Here is a 23739-nt window from a genome sequence, read left to right as displayed (position 1 = left end):
CATTCATGTGCTGCGTTTAACTGTACCAACAGGTTTTCCGTCCAAACGAGATCACATGGGATTACCTTTCACAGGTGAGACTGGAAAAATACTTTTCATTGTATTTGGTCATTATAACTTAATTTTACGAACAGATTTTCCTGACTTTGTGGCTAATATGAAGTCTCGCACATAATAGTTTATGCGCATGCGTCCTTACTTCTATTGTTCTAGTGTCTCCGAAGGGACCATCTTACAGTGCCCCTAGAGGTGTGGCATGTGTATTGCATCGTTTTCAGCAAGCGTTGCGTTGCCATATGTACCTGATATTTTACTGATCTGTTGCCCATGTGGACGCGATATTTTTTTTTAATAACATCTCGTTGCCGTTGTCGTGTGGATGTAGCCTAAATCGACCGTAGGTGTGAATGTGAGTGTGAATGGTTGTCTGCGTCTATGTGTCAGCCCTGTGATGACCTGGTGACTTGTCTAGGGTGTACCCCGCCTCTCACCCGTAGTCAGCTGGGATAGGCTCCAGCTTGCCTGCGACCCTGTAGAACAGGATAAAGCAGCTAGAGATAATATGAGATAAAGTGAAATATTTCAAGCCTTTTTGTTTTAACTTTGATAAATACATTTTTGGTCCCCATCACTATAAATCAAAATCTGATTGGTTAATTCCTCTGTCACTTTCTACATAAACATACACTGCCATGGCCTTTTGTCCCAGCAATGAAGGCCAAACCATTGAGTGCGCCAGCTCTAAACCCTTCTCTGCCTAGAAACAACAAACAAAAAAGTCTCATTGGATAACTCTATTTTAATGTTTTCAGGACAGTAACCCTTTCATTTCTGAAGCAAATTTGATAAAAAATGAGGCCAAATTAGAATTAGAAGAGAATAATTATAATGAAATTATGAAAGAATGAAAGCAATTAAAGAATGAAAAAAATTAAATATACAGTAACATTTGAAATGCTGATATGTTTGGGCCTGTTCTGAAGACCTAGAAGGCCCTGACGGTTCCCTTCCATTTACAAGAGAAAAACATATCAACAGACACTGAGAAACTGGAAAAGAGAGTGTATAATAATAATAATAATAATAATAATAATGGCTTTTTTGTGGTGTATCAGATATATTCCATTCAGCCAGCATGAATTCAGCTAGCTCGTCTTTGACTTATTCAATATCATGCTAGCTGAATGGAATATATCTGATATTCCACTCAAAGCCAGCCAATATTATTTAATTAGACCTAATGCTTGGCTAGACTGGCAGCATGTTTGTTATGTACTGATAATGTAGACTCGGCTAAACACCATAAAATATGCTAGATCTAGGCCCTAGCTTGTTTATTACTATTAGCAGTCCATGTTTGAGCTTACCTTTGTCATAATAAGGTATTTTTCTTTATCAGGAGTTTCCCACAACATTCTGGCATGCACGAAACCTGCCTCGAAATATTGGTAGGCATCTGTACTTTCGTATGCCTTTAGCATCTCTGGTGTAGTTAAAAGTCCTAAATACTCAATAGTTCCAGGCGTCGTAGTGTCCCAAGTCTGATAGCTGGTTTGCCGTACACTTTTCAAGTGGAATAAATACATTTCTGTGTAAATAAGGAAGAAGAAGAAGCCTTTATTTTTGTCACATGTACACTCAAACATAGCAAAATTCCTCCTCTGCATTTAAACCATCTGAAGCTGTGAATGCACGTGCGCACACACAGAGACAGAGAGAGAGAGAGAGAACACGCGCACGAGAGAGTGCAGTGAGCATAATGAATGATTACATTTGTGGGTAAATTACGTATATGGATCTGTGATGCCTGCATGTTTCAGCATTTGGATGTAATGCGATCTGCTGGTATAATATAAATTTTTAATTGTCACAATGTTTTTCGCGCATCACCATCTTGGTGTGACCCTGTTCCATAGTTAGGCTAATTAGTTATAACTCCTCATGTTCGGCTATTTCCATAGGGCCAATGGTCCCAAAACACAGAAAAGCGACCCTCAGCACATCAAAATGATCACATCTCATCTGCATGATTTTGTTCTTGTGAAACATAGGAAAATGCCATGCACAATAAAAAAAAAGAAAATATCAGATGACTTTGCAGTCAGCACCTTTAAGTGATAAAGGAGTTAATTAAGTCATGTTTTCCTTTAAAATACACCAGAAAAAAAATCACAATCAGTGGAATCAGGAATAATAATATGTCTGCCTGTCACATATGTGACAGACAGACAGACATTATGCAGGATGGAAACAGTAAAGTCTTTGTGGCAACCAAAGCAATCAGATTTTACTAATGATACTATTTATTCAAGTAGATTATAATTATCTCTTTCTACCATCAAGTCAGCATTACAACTGCATACACTAGTGAGGAGCTGTCTGCCATGTTACAGACATACTCTGTGAGATGGAAAATATACATGGTGCAAACAAAAAGTTCCGGGACTGTTCCAGTTGCAAACCAACAGAGCATGACAAGGTCATGTAGTGCACTAGGAGCAAGTAATAACTCTTGTGAGTCAGCATGCTATGTGACGTTGCACTGTCAACATCGGGACCTGTGTTGCACGCATTTTTTGTGATGACATGCATGTGCATGTTTGCGATCAGCAACAGAGACTCTGGAAATGCTTCAGGAAGCCTAATGCAATGAAACAATGACCTGGGCAAGGTGTTTTGAATGGTATTTGTGCTTCAAGAGGAGCAGGTCATCATGGGAGGATGACGTTCTGCCCCTCTTGATACACAAACGCCACTCAAAACACCTTGCCCAGTTCATTGCCATAGGCTTGCCACAGCATTTTAAGGCTCTCCATTGCTGATTCCCCAAGTTTGACGTAGAATTTGATGCTTGCTCTCTGGTCTATAATAAAATTGCAAATGTGCATGTTGTCACAAAAATATGTTACAACTCCTGATGTTGACAGCGCAATGCCATGCGGTATACTGACTCACAAGAGTTGCTGCTTGTTCCTCCTGCAGGCGCATGACCTTGCCATCCTAGATTCTTCACAACAGGAACAGTCCCTAAAACTTTTGATTGCAACTCATATTACCTATATTAAAAGACTTGGTCAGAAGAAATGTCCCATTATTATGAGCTACTCTCAATTTCAGCATTACCTATTCCACTATATCAGCTGTTTAAGGTAGATATCTCCATTCTCAATGCTAACTTTGCATCTATTTAATGGCATAGTCCACAGATTACATACAAATTTGTCATTTTTTGTCTCTATGTGAATGTAGGTCACACTACTTAAAGTTCTTAAAATTTTTACAGTATGAACTCCATCGTTACAAAGTAGGTGTAAATCACCCAGGAGATATAAAAGGACCATGAAAGGCAGTATATACCTCATGTCTGTAAGATCAAATAATGTATTCTCAAAAACGTTACATCTGTTTGGTAAAACAGAGGTAATTTTAATGACAATAAAAAATTGCAGCTAGTACCGGTAGCTCCAACATACACTAGATTTGTTTTCTGACTGCTGGTGTCATGTGTCAAACAAACAATCAGATGCATATACAATAGAATATTTATTGTTCGAAGCTTAAAACATTATTGGGTTATGAAACCCAGCACTGTGAACACGCTCATACCCAAAACTCTTCTTTGTATAGCCAAATCAAAAAAACAAAACAAAAAAACCCCCCTCTCTTTCTCACACCCACACACACAGTGCAGCTCTTTGGGCGTTGCCATCATTCGAAACTTTTGCTTTGAGATCAGCGGCAGACAGAGAGAGAGAGAGAGAGGGGCATGAAATTACCGAGCAAGGAGGGGAAAACGCTCATTCTTTGGAGCTGAGTCACAGTTCAGTGAGATCCGCACTGCGACGCGGTTTTTCCGCACGTTTTTAATTGAGCACGAACGGCGCACTTTGAACCAAAGCGGATGCAAAATTTAAGTTCTAAATTGTTTTACTGCATTTGATCCCTGTCTGAAATCTAAAGTAACTATTTAAAAATCGTGCAAGGATGTCGGCGAAAGATACACTGCCGAGCTCTTCAGCAAATGAGCAACCAAACGAAGCCAGAAAGAAGCAGAACCCGATCCATAAAGTCAAGGGAATTGATGCCATGGGCATTCTATGGACTTTTGGGAAATGTCTCACAGCTTTGTTGCCCGTTTACCTGGCTGGATATTACCGATTGAGCAGCAGTCTGGTGGTGTTTGGACTCGCGCTCTATTCGGGATGGAAACACACTCGGGAAGCCAAAGAGGCGAGGCTGAGGTCCGCCATACAGCTACTGAACGAAGAACATGAATTATCCAGCAGCATGTACAGCCAAAAAGACCTACCTGCTTGGGTGAGAAAGCTGAACAAATAAAAGAATGTTTTGTGAGACGTGTCTCTGAGTGACGTTGTAACACACCCTACTGTATTTTGAAGTTTAAAAAAAAAAGTGCTTAACCGTTAGGCACATGTGGTGCCGCTAGCGAGTCCACGCGATCATTTTATGACCCTTCGTTATCTAAAGGATGTATGATTAAAAAAAAAAAAAACTAATGATTTAAACTTAATCAAGCTGACGTTTAGCATGCAGGATGTGTGCTGAGCTATGTTCACAACTGCTATACTACTGTACTAAAGAAACATTTGGGGGGAAAACAGGCTACTTTTATATTTTGACTATTTAGTACAGTAGCTAGTATTCGTTAATAACTTACATAGCATTTAGTATGGTAGTGTGTGCTAGTGGTGAATTTAGAATTTTTAGAAATGCTCTTTAGGTGCTGACATGGCATTAAACAAAAAAACAAACATCACCTCCATAGCACCCCCTATTTGAAAATGTATGTTTGATGCCTTTGGAATGTATTAAAAACTCAGGAAATTTCGTATCATCAAAGTTTGGCTAAATTTTACTAGTGTTTCCTCATGTGCCTTGAAGCGTCTGCTAAATGTCATGTAATGTGTGGCCAGTGGACTCCATAGTGTACCCTAACGTTTCTGAAGGAGTTTTTCTCTGTAGTTACCACAGTGTGTGTGTCTGATCTTCATGATTTTTGATAGGGGCGTTGTCATCACCATGTCAGATACATTTCCCATTGGCTTGTATTAGCTCCGCCCAAAAGGATGTTGGCCATTTTAATTTTTTTTGCATTTTTCACAATTTTTTATCAACTTTTTCAAACTCTGTCCACATACCCTTGAAATTTGGTTGGTATGAATGCCGGACATACGTGATGTTAATTTGCGAAGGTATTATGGATATCTCAAACAAGGACATAATGGCTGGTTTGGTTGAGGCACAACATTAACCAGATGCAGGGGTCTTTGTTTTCAGGACACAGTTGCTTTGACATTCATTAAATTTGGCAGGAGCATGACTAATCATTTTGGAAATTAACATTTGGTTTGAGTGACTCTGCTCAACAAGAAGTCAACCATTTGGGATTTTCTGCATTTTTCACATATTTTTAATAAATTATTTTGAACTCCTCCTATGGAGTTAATCGGATTTGGTTAAAATAAACATCAGACATATGTGATGATAAATTGCAAAGCAACAGTGGATAACTCAAATGGGAACATAATGTCAGCAAACTGATTTGCATGAGACATCACCATAATGTGAACGGTTTTAGGGCAAAGTGTAGTTGGGTGACACTTCTGGGAAACCCATATAAACCTTATCTGAACCTTCAGGATACCTAATTTAGTATAGGTTGTGCTATAACTTTGACTCTCAGTTGCCAGATTTGAGGTTGATTAAACCCAGCACCACTAAGTTATGCCCATTTCCCTGCTTGTGAATGACTCAGCCTTTCCGATTCCAAACAGATGTTTTTTGAGCATTCCACAACTTTCCCAGTCTTTTGCTGCCCCTGTCCCAACTTTGTCAGAATGTATTACAGGCATCAAATTCAGAATGAGTGTATATTTACAAAAACAATAAAGTTTATCAATTTGAAAATTAAATATCTTGTCTTTGTATTGTAATGAATTGAATTTAAGTTGAAAAGGATTTGCAAATCATCACATTCTGGTTTTATTTACATATCACAGTGTTCCAGCATTTTTGGAATCAAGGTTGTACACTGCAACCCCGCTATAATGAGCTCTTTTACTATGAACTTTTGCATATAATGAACTGTTTGTGTCCCCTGACTTTAATGGCAATGAGTCAGTCTTCAAAAAAAAAAAAAATTTTCACTGAGCCATACACTCCTCTTCCCCCATAGATGAACAATAAGTAATCAAGTCCGCAGTAAAGTTAACAATATGCATTAATGCCATAAAACAAAGGCTTAACGAGCATCGCTTAGGTGTCCATCTCTAACAGTTATTGAGAATGGTGATCAGAGGATTGAGAAAAGGATGAAATGACTGCTGACATCATCTGTGATTTGCAACACATAAATGAACTGAATGGTGAAGATTTAGAAAACAGTGACTACGTTTACATGCACGTCCAAATCGAGCTGCTGTTGGTAATCGAGCAAAGGGTCCCAGCAGGGGTGCCAGAGAAATCCAATCCTACATGCACAAGTGAAATCGGGCTATTGTGCAAGGTGCATTGTGCACCCGAGCCACACGTGGCGCTACACGCCCCATCGTGTTGGTACACTTCCGGTTGTCGTCATGAAGAAGAGCTATAGTGTTGCCAGATACTGCTGACGTTTTCCAGCCCAAAACATGTTCAAATCCGCTAAAATGCACTTAAAACCCCCAATCTGGCAACACTAGGTTCCGTGTTCAAGCTGTTAGGCTTGCTCTAACAGACTATGGCTACAAACTGTCCGGCGCAGACCACTGTTTTGTAAGACAACTTATTTTGCACAATAATATTTTTCTAAAGTCCATTTTTTGCTTACAATTTAACTTATGTCTTAATAAACACACAAAAAGTTCAGTTGTTTTGTTTTTATTGACATTCTTCAGATGTTGGACATATATATACACACACACACACACACACACACACAAATACAATGACTTGTTTATGTACACAATTCACAGCTATGCAACAGCTGTACAGATGTATTTGGTGATACAGTAAGTGAGCTAAATTTTAACAGTGCAAACAATGCCACAAAAAGAAAAGATTCATGCCGTTGTCATGCCGACCGAGGCTGTTGTGTTTCCCGTTTGTGGTCTCGTCACTCGTCACTTCCAGAAGTAGCTCGACAACTAGCTCGATAGGGTATACATGCGCAAAATAGCTCGGCAGAAATCGCATAAACTAGGTCGTGTAGCTCGATTCCGAGTAATCAAGTTCGGTTCAATTTCAGCCGAATTAAGGTGTATACATGGCATTTTGAACTTTGATTTCAGTCGAGCAACGGCAGAAATTCGATTCTCTCTATGTGCATGTAAACGTAGTGAGTGAGTCAGTGGGTGGACACTGACAACAAGACAACAATAACCTCTGTCATTTCCATAACAAATGAAGAAATTCTTGCTTCTGTTCATGATCCTTGAACTCAGTCAATGAACTGCGATAGTGACTCGGGACATTTAGGCCATTATTAAAAAATGTTCTGTTTCTGGTCCACCTGGGTGAGTGCCGTTTGTGCGGTTGAAATTTTTTGTTTTTTAACACCTGTTTTTTGACATTTTTTTCGGGTTCGTTAATCTAAAATCGAACTTGACATTTACGCATTCCCAGGGCTTTCCACTAAGGCTCATACTAGCCAGCCATGACAAATAAGTAGCCAGCCGGGGGGGAGTAAACACAAAATAAACTCCTGTGCACGCAGTTCCCAGGATTAAATGTTTTCCATAGACCTTTTATTTATTCACTTTACTCAAATACAAAGTAAAATGGCAGTAAATCTTCTTTCTTTTCTTGCGTATTGCATCATGAGGTGTTCCTGGCTTGTAAATCTCTTATTTTTGGTGCATGACACATTCACGCAGCTGAGCATGCTATGAATTAACAACGACAACGGTCTGCAGTGGTGGCGACACAAACACTCAGCGAACATTTGTGTATGAAAATACACTCCAACGACTCAGTTTGGTTTCATTTACAACCAACGGTGTCTTTTGATGCCAGCACGTAATTGAACAAGAGAAGACTAGTTTACCAGAAACAAAATAAGCGTTATCTCTGCTTCTGTCCTCGCCGACGGCCCCGACACCCTACTGCCTCCGCTGAGTGCGCGCATGCGCGCACCGCATATCAGGGCCGCGGATGAGTTACTCTCCCTTGATCAACGAAATCTGTGGGGAATTTGTGGTTATTATCGGTACAAACAGCGTGAATCACAACTTAAATGAGTGCGGTTCAGTTTGACATTGTCAGTCTGTTAGATAAACATTTAATTTTATTAAAATCGAAAATTAATATTTAGAGCCTGTGGGCTACAAAAATAATAGTCATTAAAGTAGCCGGCTGGACTCAATTGTGTAGTCAGCTGTATGGCTGGCAGCCGGTGCTTGTGGAAAGCCCTGCATTCTGCGCAGAATATAGAATCGAATCAGCTCTGCGCATGCGCCGTGCGGCACAAAAAAAATGGCAGCCACCATGAAGGAAGGAGATCCGGAGTTTTCAAACATTTGCTTAAGTGTGAAATCGCAAAATGGTATTCTAGCGAACAACAATAAAGATTCAAGTAAAGATTCAGAAAAACAAATCATTCAGTGATCATTTTAATAGTGTAATTTCATCCGAACTAGGCCTAACGGTTGATTTAGAACTACAAAAAGTCACTGTGTCGGACATTTTAAAGGAACAGTCCACCGTACTTCCATAATGAAATATGCTCTTATCTGAATTGAGACGAGCTGCTCTGTACCTGTCCGAGCTTTGCGCGACCTCCCAGTCAGTCAGACGCAGTCAGACGCGCTGTCACTCCTGTTAGCAATGTAGCTAGGCTCAGTATGGCCAATGGTATTTTTTGGGGCTGTAGTTAGATGCGACCAAACTCTTCCGCGTTTTTCCTGTTTACATAGGTTTATATGACCAGTGATATGAAACAAGTTCAGTTACACAAATTGAAACGTAGCGATTTTCTATGCTATGGAAAATCTGCACTATAATGACAGGCGTACTAACACCTGCGTGCTTCGGCAGCGCATTGATACGGAGCTCAGATATCAATGCGCTGTCGAAGCGCGCAGAAGGTGTTAGTACGCCTGTCATTATAGTGCGGACTTTCCATAGCATAGAAAATCGCTACGTTTCAATTTGTGTAACTGAACTTGTTTCATATCACTGGTCATATAAACCTATGTAAACAGGAAAAATGCGGAAGAGTTTGGTCGCATCTAACTACAGCCCCAAAAAATACTGTTGGCCATACTGAGCCTAGCTACATTGCTAACAGGAGTGACAGCGCGTCTGACTGCGTCTGACTGACTGGGAGGTCGCGCAAAGCTCGGACAGGTACGGAGCAGCTCGTCTCAATTCAGATAAGAGCATATTTCATTATGGAAGTACGGTGGACTGTTCCTTTAAGTACCTTTCTAAAAGTTTTGCAAATGTTGCAGTCAGCATTTAACATGTTAACTTAAAGTTTTTGTACAAGTTTCAGTTGATTAAACTGTCATATTTTATTAAATGTGTCTACTTTTGTAATAAAGTCCTGAAAGAAAAAGCAAACACAGCATTGCGATTTCTTATCCATCCATATAAACAAAAAAAATCCCTCCCTCCCGACTGAATTTTTTTTTTGCTCACCCGGTGGACAGGAAACAGATTTTTTTTTTTTTAAAGGATGGCCTTAAGTCATCAAAGAAAAAGCAATCCAGAATTACAAGTTTTTTGGCTAGAAAAACTGATAGGACACTAGTATTGGACTTTAACAGTTTGTATGCTGGGGCAATGAGGAACTGGGTGACAAGTCAAGGTATGCCTTTTTTTCATTTTAATTTATCTTTCACTTTTCAGTGACTAGGTTTCGTTCACACGCATGTGTGCACACAACATGCGTTGGGGAATACAGCTCTCTAACTTGTTACTGGCCATCTGAAAGATACACAGATACATTAATAGACAGCGAGTAATATTTATTTATCTTTGCCACAGCGAGATATATATGTACATACATTATGTCTGGGAACCCACTACAACTTGTTCCAATTACAGTGGCCCCATTTTACTTAGGTGGGGTTTACATTAGACCGTATCAGCGGATCATCAGATTAACGTTTTTAAAACGATTAGTGTGCACACAGCAACGCCAATACACGATTCGCGTGCACACAGCAACGCCAATACACGGATACGCTCGGCTCCACAGGCATCCTGCGCTCCAAATCACTCCGCCCTGAACAGCGAGTGCCCTCTGGAGGGTGCGCACTCCGGCCCTGCGCAGCTCACAGAGCGCGCGAGTGGAGCGCACGAGCAGTGATTTGGGACTGAGCCGCTGTGTGTGTGATCTCAGTGCATGTCGGGCATGCGCGTCACTTACCACTTGCAAGTGGAAGGATGGCAAGCCTAAAGACAATCATAACTACACAATGGGCAGTATTTGCATCAGTATTTGCAGTATTTTCATACTTTTATACTCTTTAATGAAAGGTGATACAAGGCGGAAGTCCGCGCCGTTTTTCAGCAGTCGCGTCACATGACCAACGCCAGCGAATCAGGAAGGTGGATGTCACAGTGACGTTGTCCAATGATGACGCCAGCTAGAGCTCAGCACAGCGTATCCGCGTATTCTCAATGTTTACACAGCACCGGACCAGACACGATCTGGATTGAATACGTGGACCCTGGCGGGTTCCCGTTTCCCGGCGTTTCCAGGCGTTTTAATGTAAACGGACAGTGCATCCGCGAAGAAAACGAGACAGATACGGTCTAATGTAAACTTGGCCTTAATCTGCATGTTCTTGAACTGTGGGGGAAACTTGAGCACCCAGAGGGGGAGCATGCAAACTCCACACAGAAAGGCCCTTGTTGGTCATGAGGTTTGAACCCGGAACCTTCTTTTTGCAAATTATTAGGGCCCGAGCACCGTTCGGTGCGAAAACTCTATTGTTTTTTGAAGGATTCTTCTTCTTCTTGTTATTTTTCTGTCGCGCTTGGCTTTTTTTGAGGCATTTCCCATGCACGAAAACTCATGAAATTTGATACACACATCAATCATTGTAACCGCTTCTCAGCCACAGACGTTTGGCCCTGGGCATGGCCCAGGGACTTCATAGCGCCCCCTAATGTCATGGAGTCCTTGGATTGGTTTCAGCTACGCATACCAAATTCGGTACATATGTAGTTCGTCCCAAGACGAGCAACTTTCGTATATACATTGCATTAGCCACGCCCAACAGGAAGTGAGGTAATTGGGCTTATATGTGTTTGGACACATGGTCATTTTTAACATGCTCCTCCTAGACAGTTCATCAGATTCATGTCAAACTTGGCAAACATGATGCCAAGCTATTGCTGATGTTGAATTGTGAAGGGATCTTTGATGTGTTGTAATATGTTGAAATGGCAATATTTATGAATTTTAATACTCGCCACAAACAGGAAATGTGTCATGAAGTCAAAATACATTTAATGATTTGGCTGAAACCTTTCAGGTTATTAGAGAATGTGATTATTATGACATCTAGACGTCCAATATGCCTGTCTGGTATAGCGCCACCAACTGGCCAAGGAAAGGATAGGGTTTTGAATGTGTTTTGACATGATGAATTTTAACATGCTCCTCCTAGACGGTTCATGAGATTCATGTGAAATTTGTTATACGTGATGCCAAGATGTCGCTGATATTAAATTGTGAAGGGATTTTTGATATCTTGTAATATGTTGAAATGGCCTTATGATTTTAATATCTTGCCACATAAACAGGAAACGTGTCAGAAAGCCACAGTGCATTGACTGACTGTGTGGTCGGACACTTCTTACTTCAATAGGTATTATGATAACCTGATGCCCAATGAGCCTGCCTGTTATAGCGCCACCACCTGGCCTAGCAGGAAATGTGCCAGAAATTGGCAATGCCTTAACTGATTGATCTGACACTTTACAAAATATTGTGTATTATGATTGTGGTGATATTCACATGTGTAATTCAGATGCCTAGAACAGCGCCATCATCTGGCCAAGCAGGAAATGGGCAAAAAATGTTCAATTCACTGATTGATTGATCTGAAACTTTACAAAATATTGGATATCGTGATTCTGATGATATTGACACGTCTAATTCACAGGCCTAGCACAGTATCACGATCTGGCCAAGCAGGAAATGTGCCAAAAACTTTCAATGCTTTGACAGATTGATCTATGACATGCCTGACACCAATGCACTCACATGCATGCTCTCACACACTCCTACATGTAGCATGCATGCACGCACGCACACACTCGTACACATACACAGTTGCAATCATATACACACACATGAATACTCACACGAGAATGGGTGACATATACAATTCTGTGTACACACAGAGTCATATGCATATTTATGCATACACACAAACACTCTCAGAAGTATGCACTCACATGCACATGCAACATCTATAAACACACTCTCTTTCACACACACACTCTCACTCTGTCTCTCTCTCTCTCTCTCTCTCCCTCTGACAAACAGACACACACACACACACACACACACACACACAATAATAGTGACCTGCCATCATTGTGCATTTTGTTGCAGACATGAAAACTCTGCATGTATACACACACACTGCAGACACAGGAAAGTTAAGATGACTTAAGGGTACAGTGTGAGATAGAGATAAGGAGGAGACACATGTATAGTTTTGTACATATATAAATGTACATTTTCACACCACAGAGAAACACACTCAGTCTTTATCTCTCATCCGTCAAGCAGTCATGGCATTTGCAACATGCACATCACCTTTGAACATTTGATGAATATGACGTGACTGTTTTGTTGGGTGGCAGAATGTCCTGGGTTGTGGAACCGCACGTGCGAGGGCCCATCAAGGCTGCTAGCGGCTTTAATTTTTTTATTGGTTTTCTTTTCAAGTCAAAATTATACAATGATGATATCAACGAATAGAATGTTTTACAAACGACAACATGAAATCAGAATTAGAATTATAAGACCCAAAAAGAATAACCCATTAAGACTCAGTATTTAGATTCTGGGTCAAATTTTGGACATGAATACACTTACACACACACACACACACACACACACACACACGCAGTACAGATTACAATTAAAGACTCACAAATGGGGGAGGAAGGGGGAGAGGGGAAAAATGGGGACCTTTTTGGATGACACGATCCAGATATATTAAATGTTATTCCCACTTACTTATAGCACACAAAGACTGCATACATCTAGAGTACAATACAGATTACAGATTGGCAGAGGGGAACTGAATTTATTTCAAATGTTCAAGAAAAGGATTCCATATTTTGTAGAATTTAGTGGTGTAGCCATGCAATGTAGCCCTCATCTTCTCTAGCTTGGAGTAGGACAAAAGGTCCCTCAGCCAGTGATAAACTGTGGGAGGAGTAGAGGATTTCCATCTGAGTAGGATCAATCTCCTAGCCAACAGAGTGGCAAATGCTATAAAGTCAGCCTTAAATTTAGGCACCGCTAGGGTAGAAGGTAGCACCCCAAACAGGATAGTTACTGGGATAGGGTCAGAGGGCACATTCAATATAGTAGATAGGGTATTGAAAATTTCAGTCCAAAAGTTATGGAGAGTTGGACAAGTTAAAAACATATATGAATTAAGGAGGCTGGAGCCTGCTGGCATCGATCACAGAGGGGGTTTGTGAGGGTAAATCCTAGAGATCCTCTCCTTACTCCAGTGAGTGCGATGGAGAATTTTTTAAATTGTATTAGTCCATGTCTGGCACAAAAAGAGGAGGAATGGACACGATACAAGATTCTCTCACAAACATCCTCATCAAACACCTCCCCAAGATCCTGTTCCCAGAGTGTCTTAATGAAAGACAAGAAATGATTGTATTCAGAAAAGATTCTACCATACGTATACGAAATGAAACCCTTCTCCCTAAAAACTGGTTCTAAAAATATGTCGTCTTGTGTATTTTGTGGTTTTAAGGGGAAATTAGGCATTTCAGCTTGAACAAAGCTATGGATCTGTAAATATTGGAAAAAATTTACTTTTTTTCAAGGAAAATTGTTCAGTCAGCTGCTGAAATGAGGTAAAGGTTCCTTCTATGTACAAATCACTGAAAGAAGTGATACCTGCTTGCACCCATGTAGACAAAGCCTTGCCCATCAATGATGGGGGAAATAAATAGTTTTGTTCTATAGGGGTATGAAGCAAGGAAGGAAGAATGCCAAAATTAAGTTTAAATTGCCTCCAAATTTTGAGAGTAGTCCTAAGCTCTATGTTCTTTGTGTATCGCACAGTAGGAGAGTTTCCTGGAGAATACAAGAGTGCTGGAAGAGATGATGGTTTACAGGAAAAAAAAAGTAAAAAAAGTAAAGGAAATAGGGGGCAGCCCTGTCTGGTACCACACCGACGACTAAAGTATTCCGAATTTTTATTATTAGTTCTGATGGAGGCAGAAGGAAGGGAGTATAGAAGCCTCACCCAGGAAGTGAATTTTTTACAGAACCCAAACTTTCTTAGAGTATAGAAAAGGTACTCCCACTCCACTCGGTCGAAGGCCTTCTCTGCATCCAGGGAGACAACGGCCTCCGAACAAGTAGGTGAAGGGGGGGCATATATAATATTAAATATACGTCTAACATTGAAAAAGGAGTGTCTATTTCTGATAAATCCAGTTTGGTCATTAGATATTACCAAAGGTAGGACGGAGTCTAAACGCATAGCCAACACCTTAGCTAATAGTTTAGCATCCACATTGATCAATGAGATGGGCCTATATGAGCTGCAAAGAAGTGGGCCCTTGTTCTTTTTTAATATTAAGGAGATAGACGTTTGCCGTAGAGTAGGGGGTAAGCAATTGGCAGTAAAAGACTCATTAAGCATTTCAAGTAAGCCCATGTTTACATTAGACCGTATCAGCGGATCATCAGATTAACGTTTTTAAAACGATTAGTGTGCACACAGCAACACCAATACACGATTTGCGTGCACACAACAATACCAATACACGGATACGCTCGGCTCCGCAGGCATCCTGCGCTCCAAATCACTCCGCCCTGAACAGCGAGTGCCCTCTGGAGGGTGCGCGCTCCGGCCCTGCGCAGCTCACAGAACACGCGAGTGAAGCACACTAGCAGTGTTTTCGGGACTGAGCCGCTGTGTGTGTGATCCCAGCACATATCACTTACCACTTGCAAGTGGAAGGATGGCAAGCCTAAAGACAATCATAACTACACAATGGGCAGTATTTACATCAGTATTTGCAGTATTTTCATACTTTTATACTCTTTAATGAAAGGTGATACAAGGCGGAAGTCCGCGCCGTTTTTCAGCAGTCGCGTCACATGACCAACGCCAGCGAATCAGGAAGGTGGATGTCACAGTGACGTCCAATGAGACGCCAGCTAGAGCTCAGCACAGCGTATCCGCGTATTCTGAATGTTTACACAGCACCGGAGCTGACACGATCTGGATTGAATACGTGGACGCTGGCGGATTCCCGTTTCCCGGCGGTTTAATGTAAACGGACAGTGCATCCGCGAAGAAAACAAGACAGATACGGTCTAATGTAAACGTAGCCTAAGAGAGGGGTCAACTGATCTGAAGATTTCTTATAAAATTTTATGGGATAGCCATCTGGGCCAGGACATTTGCCATTTTGCATAGCACAGATTGCTCTACGAATCTCCTTGAATGTGATTGGTTGTTCCAAGCCTGATGCTGAGGCTGCATCTAAGCTTGGTATGGAAAGGTATCTGAAGAAAGAGTCGAACTCTGACAGCCCACTTTGATTCTCGGAGGTGTACAAGTGACTGTAGAAGTTTTTAAATTGATCATTTATTAATTGTGGATCAGTTGTAATGCCTGTGTGCGTTTATTTTTAGAATTTGGAGAGCTGAATTTTTGGCGCAGTTGATGAGCTAGCAGCTTGCTGGACTTATCACCTTGCTCATACTGAGCATATCTACATTTAAAAAGCAGATCTTCAGCAAGAGTGCTTGACAAATTATTAAATTCAGCTTGTAATACAAGTCTCTGTTTATATACATCTGAGGTAGGAGAAAAGGCGTAATTTTGGTCAAGTTGTGAGACCTGAGACATTAGATCTGCCATTCTTTTTTTCTCTCATTCTTTTCTCATGGCTTGCATATGAGATCGTAAGACCCCTGGTGTATGCTTTAAATGTTTCCCATAGGGTAGAGGGAGAGATGTCCTCAGTTTTATTTATCTTAATAAACAGATCAATTTGAGTGGACATGAATTTTACAAAGTCATCATCTGACAATAGCCGGATGTAAAAACGCCATGGTGAACGTGGCTTTATATGACCTTTCCAGTTAAGTTCTAATGTCACAGGGCCATGATCAGAAATAACTATGGGATTATAGGTGCAGGAGTGCATGGCGGGGAGGAGTCAATTATCTAATAAAAAATAATCTATACGTGTGAAAGTGTGGTGCATATTTGAGAAGAAAGAATAAGCTCTACTAGTTGGATTCAGAAAATGGCAGACATCAGATATAGCAAACTCTTTTAGAAAGGACTTAATTAGTTTTAGCTGATTTCGTTTGAGGCTTCATATTCATAGAGGAGCGGTCTAAAGAAGGATTTAGCCAGCAGTTAAAGTCACCTCCCAAAATGAGGCACTGAGACTGCATATCTTGGAAAGAAGAAGAAAAAAAAGGACTTGGAAAAAATGTTCGGCGGCGGCGTGGCTCAGGTGGATAAGGCGCCATACCATAAATCCGGGCGACCTGGGTTCGATTCCGGACCGAGGTCATTTCCTGATCCCTCCCCGTCTCTCTCTCCTGCTCATTTCCTGTCTCTACACTGTCCTATCCAATAATAAAGGTGAAAAAAAAGCCCAAAAAATATCTTTTAAAAAAGAAAAAATGTTCATCGTCCCAATTGGGGGCATAGACATAGGTTAATATCACTGGGGTATTATAGAGTTTATCTGTTAGTATGACACATCTTCCATTTTTATCTAGTTTGGTGTGTAATAAAGTAAACGGCACAGATTTGTGTATGAGAATAGCAGTTCCCCTTGCCTTGCAGCTATACTGGGAGTGATACATCTGACCAACCCACCGTTTATGCAACAAAGAGTGATTTCTGTTTTCAGGTGCGTTTCTTGTAGGAAAGCAATACGAGTCCCTATACTTTGAAGGTAGTGAAGAACTTTGCTTCTCTTGACAGGTTGGTTCAGTCCCTTTACGTTCCAGTGAGTAAATTTGAGTGTGTGCCCACTAAATTGGGGAGTGAGGTTAGGACTGCCTTGTGAGATCATATTATATCAAGATAAAGCAGCAAATGTATGATACAGTAGACTAACAAATGAACCCTCACAGGACTGTCAGAAGCTACCTTTGTATACCGTATATCAGAAGGCCCCTACACAAACAAAAAAAAAAAACTAAAAAACAAAACGACTGGTAAAATATGCAGACAAAGAGACAAACCACAAACAGCTGAAGCGTCATCCTGACCATGATGTGTGCACCTACTCTCCCTAAAGGCCAACATCCAACTCCTTAAACTAAACTCACTACTCACCCACTGGGCCAAGTGCTATAAATGTATTAAATATAAAGGTCATAAAAAGCACAATATTTTTAATTCACATTACCGACAATAAACATAAAAAAAATAAAGAATGCTTGCAGAACTAGCATTGATGAGGACTACTCGAATGGAAGATTAGGCTAGCTACTTGACACTTTTTAGAACTTTAGAACATCAACTGTCTCTGGTAAAAGCATAACCTACCGCAATCTTATTCTACTCTGCTGGTTCACATACTGCGGCGTTGACAAAGGGCATTGCAGCGCCCGGATCAGTGAATTTGTGAACATCACCTGAAGGCATCGTTATTTTCAGTTCAGCCAGGAAGAAAAGTCCGAATTTGATTGAAGGGTGCTCATGCAGAATCTTCTTTACTGACTCGAATGCTGCACGTTTCTTTGCGACCTCTGCCGTGAAGTCAGGAAAGATGGACAGCCTGCTACCCTTGTGTGATAATGGAGAAGCCTCAGCTGCTCGTCAGAGAATCTGGTCATGGACATGGTAGTAATGGACTGTGATGATAAATGCTTGTGGTGGCTTCCTTCTCTTCGGCTTTGGACGGAGAGAATGATGCACCCTGTCCAGCAAGGGCTTCTCCTCCAACTCCAGCATATCCTGAAGTAGTTGAGCAATGAATTCAGTAGGACAGGACCCTTCATCTCCCTCAGGTATGCCTAGTATGCGAAGATTGTGTCTTCTCTGCCTGACCTCCAGATCATTGCATTTTGTTTTTAGTGCACACACTTCTGCGGATAACTCGCTAAGTTTGGACTCCATGCTAGCGACAGTGTCGCTGTGTGTTGTGGCAAAGCACTCCAGATCGTGAATAATGGCACTATGCTTATCCACTGTAGCCTGCAAGCCCGACAAGGAGTTTTTAAGCTCCTCTTTAACAGCTGTGATTTCGGTACAGATATTGCTGGATAGCAAGTCCACTTTAGAATCAATTTTGCCACATATATCGGCTTTTAAAGCTTGTAGAGCATCCGTGAATTTAGTGGCACTCAGTGTGTCTGCCTCGATGCTAGTCGCTTCAGTGTTACCTTTAGCCATGCTTTTTGGAGAGTCTGGCTTTGAGCGGGTAGTGCTAGTGGTCTTCGAAGCCTCACGTCTTGTTTGAGCATCAGTCATTTTCAGGCAGAATACGATGCAAAGGTCAACTTAAACTTTTAAAAGTGTGGTATGAACGGTATTTTGCAAAATATTCGTTACACTGTGCTTTATATAAAAATAAACGTTGCACTTGGCAGGAGCTCACGAAAAACACGTCTACTCCATGCATGCGCACTAGTGCCCCCCCCCGAACCTGGAACCTTCTTGCTGTGAGGCAACAGTGCTATACTCCACTCGTATTTTTCATACGAGTTACATCTGGGACATGGAGATCCAAAACACTCACCCATTTTGAACAATAATTTTTAAACAGTTTTATTTTTGTAAATGTCACGGAGTGAGCCATGACGCTTAAGCAGCGCACAGGCAGCCTTTTGCTGACACTTTACTATCAGCTGACCTGTCACTAGTGTATTGCTATTTTCCTTATCCATACCGTTTGCATCGTTCAGTATAACTGGTTTCATAAGTCATGCTTGTCATTAATCACTGTTTGCTATAACTTCATTTTCATGCATTTAACTTTGCTGTGTGCAATGCAGGGAAAGGCCTCACGTCTTGTTTGAGCATCAGTCATTTTTGGATAGCAAATGTTTGTCTGTCATGTCTAGTTCAAAATGCTCATTTCATGCTCATTGTCATTTACATCTCTCATCTGTGTTATCTCCGTCTAATATCAAGAAATGCAAACATACACACAGGCTGTGAAAAACATTCTCTCATTTATTGTGTAAAACTTTGTAATTACATTTCCGTATTCAGTTTACTCCCCACCATTCAAACTCCGGTACTTCCTGGTTTACGCAGGGAAACTGAGGGACTGTACCACTTGGGTCAAATAGAGGGGTTTCGCAGGTGGATGGTGGGTTGAACCATTTTGACAGGGGTGTTTTAATGTTTATTACTTAAATGGTGTTTTTATCCGCACATAAGGTATTTTGGTGGGAGAAAATGGTTGAGATTTTATGCATTTGAGTTATTATTTTGCAATGTTGTTATTTAGTTAATTGATTATTTTTGGCAGTGGGGTTACCTACTGGGTGGGGCTACAGCTAGCCTTGGGCTGTATTAGGCCCCATGGCCTCAGTATGTCAGTGATGGTGGTGCAGGTAACATGGTTGATTGAAATGTATTGAGAGTTTTTGTGCAAGGTCTAGAAAGACACAGCCTGGCAAACTTATGCCTATTTTGTTTTGTTGAACACTTGTTTTTTGTTGTATTTTGGGATGCTTATTTGCACTGTAAATATTTGCACAATTTTAAAGTGAAAAGAGAAGAAGAAAAATAAAGGAACGTTTTTAGCGGAAAACATTTTTGGCCTCTTCTGTCTACTCTGCCATTGATTATCCTGTCACATTTAGTGTCAGAAGTGGGATACAGGAGTCAGGTGAAGAGGCAACAAACTGTCAGGCCATAAAAATGACCACCAGAAGGATAAACAGGCAGCCGGGTGAAGGTGTTGAAGCAGTGGAGGGTGACGGAGTCTGTGGGGCCCATTACAACATCCGGCCCAGGTGATGCAGCCATTGACCGGCTGGCAAGAATGTTCAAGTCTTTTATGGACGTGCAACAGGCCAGAGACGAAAACCTGGAGGAGGAGTCTGCCAGGCAAGCCCACCAGTTCTCAGTCCTTAACCACCGGGTGACGCAGCTTCAGCTGGATGTGAAAGCAGTCCAAGAGAGAGGGAACACGCCTCCGCCTCCACCTTCCTGAGATTCAACACCTGAACCACCTGCAGCCACCACCAGAGGGGGTAAAGGCTTTAAACTGAAGATGGCAAAGTTGGAAGACTCCAACATTGAACACTACCTGACCACCCCTGAGTGACTATCAACAGCCTGTGAGTGGCCAAAGAAGGACTGGGCCATTCACCTCATTCCATTGCTGACTGGCAAGGTGCAGGGTGCTTTCATTGCAATGGATCCAGACACCAACTTTATGACCTACTAAAAGAAGCAATACTGAAGAAATGTGAAATCAACACAGAGACTTAGTGCCTGCAGTTCAGAGCCCTGGAAACCAGCCTGGATGAAACGCCACAAGAACATTGTTCAGCTGAAGGACCTTTTCTGCAAATGGGTGAAGTATGACTGGTGCGACAAGGAAGCCTTGATGGAGACCATGGTGCTGGAGCAATACCTGTGAGTTTTCTATCCAGAGGTGAAGACCTGGGTCAAGGAGCATAACCCAGCCACTGCAGCAGAGGCCGCCAGCCTGGCGGAGAACTTCGTCGCAGCTCACAAGGGCCCCAGGAGCTATCACTATGCTGGAGTGCTGGATTGTCAAGCCAGGGGTAAGTCTGATGGTGCTGGCAGAGGAGCTGGTTCTGATGCCCCTAGCTACACTAGAAACACACTGGTCCTTTCCCCAGACAGTGCCAAGCCCAAAAGCATATCCTGTTTTAATTGTGGTAAGGAAGGTCACAAGAACCCCTCGTGCCCTGCCAGAAAGCCTAAGTACGGCCATCTATGCCGTGTTCCCATGCCCACTCCACCCTTTAACACCCAGCAGGATAGTAAATGTCATTACTGTTGAATTAAATGGTAAATCCGTAACGGCCCTTGTAGACACAGGTTGCCCACAGACACTGGTGCAGGCCGATCTAGTCCCCCTAGAGCTTAAGAACTATAATAATAAGCTTACCATCTGTTGTGTTCATGGTGACCAGAGTGAGCAAAGCACAGCTGATGTATATGTAAGGGTGTGTGGCCAGAAATGCTTACTCAGGGTAGGGCTAGTCCCCAAGCTCCCTTATCCAGTGTTATTGGGTCAAGATCTCCCTGTGCTACCTGAGCTAGTGAGCAAGACCGCGTGGTGTGGTTATTAGAGCTATGGCCAGAGAACAGCAATCAGACATGTCAGAATTGCCTTTTTATAAAGAGGATGTTCCAGTAGAGCCCATGTGCACCAGAGGAGAGAGGTGTGAGAAATGCCTACAGAGAGTTGGGGAGATTTTAGAATATTCCGACATGCAGCCGGAGTCAGAAGTTGATCTTCTGCAGGACTGATCAACAGTTACCGGAAACGTTTAGTTGCAGTTATTGCTGCACAAGGGAGTCACACCAGATATTGAAAGCAAAGGTTCACATACTTTTTGCCACTCTCAGATATGTAATATTGGATCATTTTTCTCAATAAATAAATGACCAAGTACAATATTTTTGTCTCATTTGTTTAACTAGGTTTTCTTCATCTACTTTTAAGACTTGTGTGAAAATCTGATTATGTTTTGGGTCATATTTGTGCAGAAATATAGAAAATTCTAAAGGGTTCACAAACTTTCAAGCACCACTGTATAGTCGGTCCCTTGAAGAGGAGCAAAGCAGGGAACAGGTTCATTTTTTTGGTCATCTGCGATTATGCCACCAGATATCCCAAAACCTCCCCTATGAGAATTGTCACAGCTAAACAGTTTGCCACGGCTATGCTACAACTCTTTTCTAGGGTAGGGATTCTCCGAGAAGTGTTAACAGATCAGGGCCCCAACTTTGAGTAGGACTCTCAAGCAGGTTTATGATCTGTTAGGTATCAGGAGACTCAGAACCATTCTTTACCACCCACAGACTGATGGACTTGTTGAGTGGTTCAATCAGACCTTGGTGAACATGCTCAGGAAGTTTGTGGCAGACACCGGAAAGGACTGGGACCAGTGGCTGCCCTACCTATTGTTTGTGTACATGGAGGTCCTGCAGGCGTCACTGGGATTCTCACCCTTTGAGCTCCTGTATGCACATCAGGTCCAAGGCCCCCTGGATGTTCTGAGGGAGAGCTGGGAAGGAGAGACCTCAGGAAAGATAGACGACATCTACATCCTGAAGATGAGGGAGAAGCTTGCTGCTGTAACTGCCATGGCCCAGGAGAATCTACAGAAAACCCAAGCCAAGCAGAGGGCATGGTATGACCGATCAGCCCATACACACTATTTCCAACCCAGTGGCAGGGTCCTGCTGTTGTTGCCTCGCTCAGACAACAAGCTGTTGGCGAAATGGCAGGGGCCCTACACCATGACCCAGAAGATGGGACAGGTGACGTATGAGGTGCACATGCCAGACCACCACAAGGAGCACCATCTGAGGGATGAGCAGCTGGTGAGACAGCCAGCTTACCGGGTTCCAGAGCGCCTGCTGCCTGTCCTAAAGGAGGAGATGGACATGATGCTTCAGCTGGGGGTGATTGAGCCATCCTTCAGCGAGTGGAGCAGCCCCATCATCCTGGTTCCTAAGAAGGACTGGGGCGTGCGGTTCTGCCTGGACTTCAGGAAGGTCAATGCCCAGGCAAAGTTTGACCCATACCCCATGGCGAGGGTCGATGACCTGGTTGAGTGCTTGGGCAAGACCAAGTTCCTGAGGCACCCTTGACCTTTGCAAAGGATACTGGCAAGCGCCACTAGCTGAGGGCAGCAAGGAGTTGACTGCCTTTAGGACACCATTTGGGCACTTTCAGTTCGCTGTGCTTCTCTTTGGCTTGCAAGGAGCACCTGAAAGTTTCCAGATGCTAATGAACAGTCCTCAGGGGGACTGAGATCTTTGCCACCACCTACCTGGATGAGAACATAATTTACAGTGCCACCTGGGGGCAGCATCTAAAGCATCTGTGGCATCCACCCAGACAAGTGTGCCTTGGCCAAGGAGGAGGCCTCTTACCTTGGCTATGTGTTGGGTCGAGGTGTCATCCAGCCTCAAGTGGGGAAGGTCGAGGCCATCATGGCTGCAGAGCATCCGATCACAAAGAAACAGGTGCGGTCATTTTTAGGGCTGGTGGGTTGGTATGGGTACTTTATTCCCAATTTCTCTGAGTTTGCTTTATTGACTGAGCTGACCTGCAAAAGCCAGCCAAACAAGGTTGGCTAGACTGAGGAGTATGGAACTAATTTTAGAGACCTGAAGGACTCCTTGTGTCAGGAACCTGTGCTCCTCAGCCCAGACTTTGATAAACCCTTCCCTGTTCAAACTGATGCCTCTAAGTGGGGCTTGGGTGCGGTCCTGTTGCAAGGGGACCATGGATAGCTCTGACTGATGGCTTACATCAGTTGTAAGCTGCTGCCAAGGAAACAACTATTCAACAGTTGAGAGA

The 23739-nt window shown here is 42.3% G+C and overlaps 1 protein-coding gene across 1 annotated transcript in view; it reads left to right on the top strand.

Moving 5' to 3' along the window:
- Positions 1–3735: 3735 nt before the first annotated feature.
- esyt1b (extended synaptotagmin-like protein 1b) overlaps positions 3736–23739 on the top strand; it is a 227765-nt gene continuing 207761 nt past the window's right edge. The window contains exon 1 of the mRNA XM_060919134.1: positions 3736–4317. Coding sequence (XP_060775117.1) covers positions 3985–4317 — 333 coding nt within the window. The 5' untranslated portion in view covers positions 3736–3984. The remainder of the gene's footprint in view (positions 4318–23739) is intronic.

This window comes from Neoarius graeffei, chromosome 4, assembly GCF_027579695.1.
Source record: "Neoarius graeffei isolate fNeoGra1 chromosome 4, fNeoGra1.pri, whole genome shotgun sequence".
Lineage (NCBI taxonomy): Eukaryota > Metazoa > Chordata > Actinopteri > Siluriformes > Ariidae > Neoarius > Neoarius graeffei.
This window is presented reverse-complemented; position numbering and strand designations above follow the sequence as displayed.